This window comes from Sinocyclocheilus anshuiensis, unplaced genomic scaffold (genome assembly GCF_001515605.1).
Source record: "Sinocyclocheilus anshuiensis isolate Anshui unplaced genomic scaffold, SAMN03320099.WGS_v1.1 scaffold2047, whole genome shotgun sequence".
Lineage (NCBI taxonomy): Eukaryota > Metazoa > Chordata > Actinopteri > Cypriniformes > Cyprinidae > Sinocyclocheilus > Sinocyclocheilus anshuiensis.
In genome coordinates, this window is record NW_015554063.1 from 457,603 (window position 1) to 458,847 (window position 1,245).

General features: G+C 39.3%; 1 protein-coding gene across 1 annotated transcript in view; it reads left to right on the forward strand.

Moving 5' to 3' along the window:
* Window positions 1–1,245, forward strand: part of LOC107668605 (formin-2-like) — a 43,689-nt gene that overhangs the window by 30,896 nt on the left and 11,548 nt on the right. Inside the window, exon 8 of the mRNA XM_016460545.1 lies at window positions 1,041–1,132. Within this exon, the coding sequence (XP_016316031.1) occupies window positions 1,041–1,132 (92 nt within the window). The remainder of the gene's footprint in view (window positions 1–1,040; window positions 1,133–1,245) is intronic.

Below are 1,245 nucleotides of genomic sequence, written 5' to 3' on the forward strand. Positions count from 1 at the left end.
GTGGTCATGGTGAAACATCCAATCATTTGGTATCTCTGAAAAGCCCTGAATGTGCTCGGTACAGGACATCCAGACATTAAAACTGTGACATGTAACGTCTCAGAGAAATCACTAAAACATAATGTCCTCTACAGAGGACAAAACTCCATAGCTGGTAGTCAGGAGGATAGTGGAGTGTTAACAACTAATAAACAGACATGAAGGTGTGTGTGTGTGTGTGTGTGTGTGTGTGTGTGTACCTGGTATTTCTCACGTTATGGGGACCAAATGTCCCCACAAGGATAGTAATACTAGTACATTTGGAAACAAGCTTATAAATCATACAGAATGAGTTTTTTTGAGAAAGTAAAAATGCACAAAGTTTCCTGCAAGGGGTAGGTTTAGGGGTAGGGTTGGTGTAGGGCAATAGCACATACAGTTTGTACAGTATAAAAACCATTACGCCTATGGAATGTCCCCATAAAACATGGAAACACAACATGTGTGTGTGTGTGTGTGTGTGGAATTATGTGTAGCCTATGTGTAGTAACTTTCTGCTGAAAACTATCTTTCCTTCCATCCCTCTGTTTTTCCTCCAACCCACCCACCCATTCCCGCTGTAGCTTGAGGCGATGTTGTTGAGTTTAAATGTTGAGGTTCTTTCTCTTTAGTGTGTGAGACTCCACGCTGTCTCTGACTCCTTCAACCAAAACCACAGAACACCCCCTCACACACAAACACACTCACACACACATAGTATATCCCCTCTTTCCTCTCTCCCGCTTGTTCTCTCTATTCTCTTTTTCACTGTCTGACTCAAGCAAAGTCTGAAGTGTGGATCATACTTTGTTTTTTGGATCATACAAAGACCATAAAGATCATAAAGCAACACACACACACACACACACAAACACAAATACACTCCAGAGAGCATTAGAGTTTATATCACTATTAGATAGTTATAAAATGCTTTATAAGGAGAATATGAGTGTATTTTCCCAAAATGAAATCACATTTTCCTCTCTCTAAGTGTACTTTCATTCTGTTTTTCTTTTAAACAGAGAGCTCAGAAAGAAGAGATGGATCAGATTGAGAAACATATCAAGTCTTCAAAAGATAAAGAAAATGCAAAACCACTGGACAAGCCAGAACAGTATCTATCTATATGTCTGTCTATCTGTCTGTCTGTCTGTATCTGTTTATCAGTCTTGTCTGTCTGTCTGTCTGTCTGTCTATCTATCTATCTATCTATCTATCTATCTATCT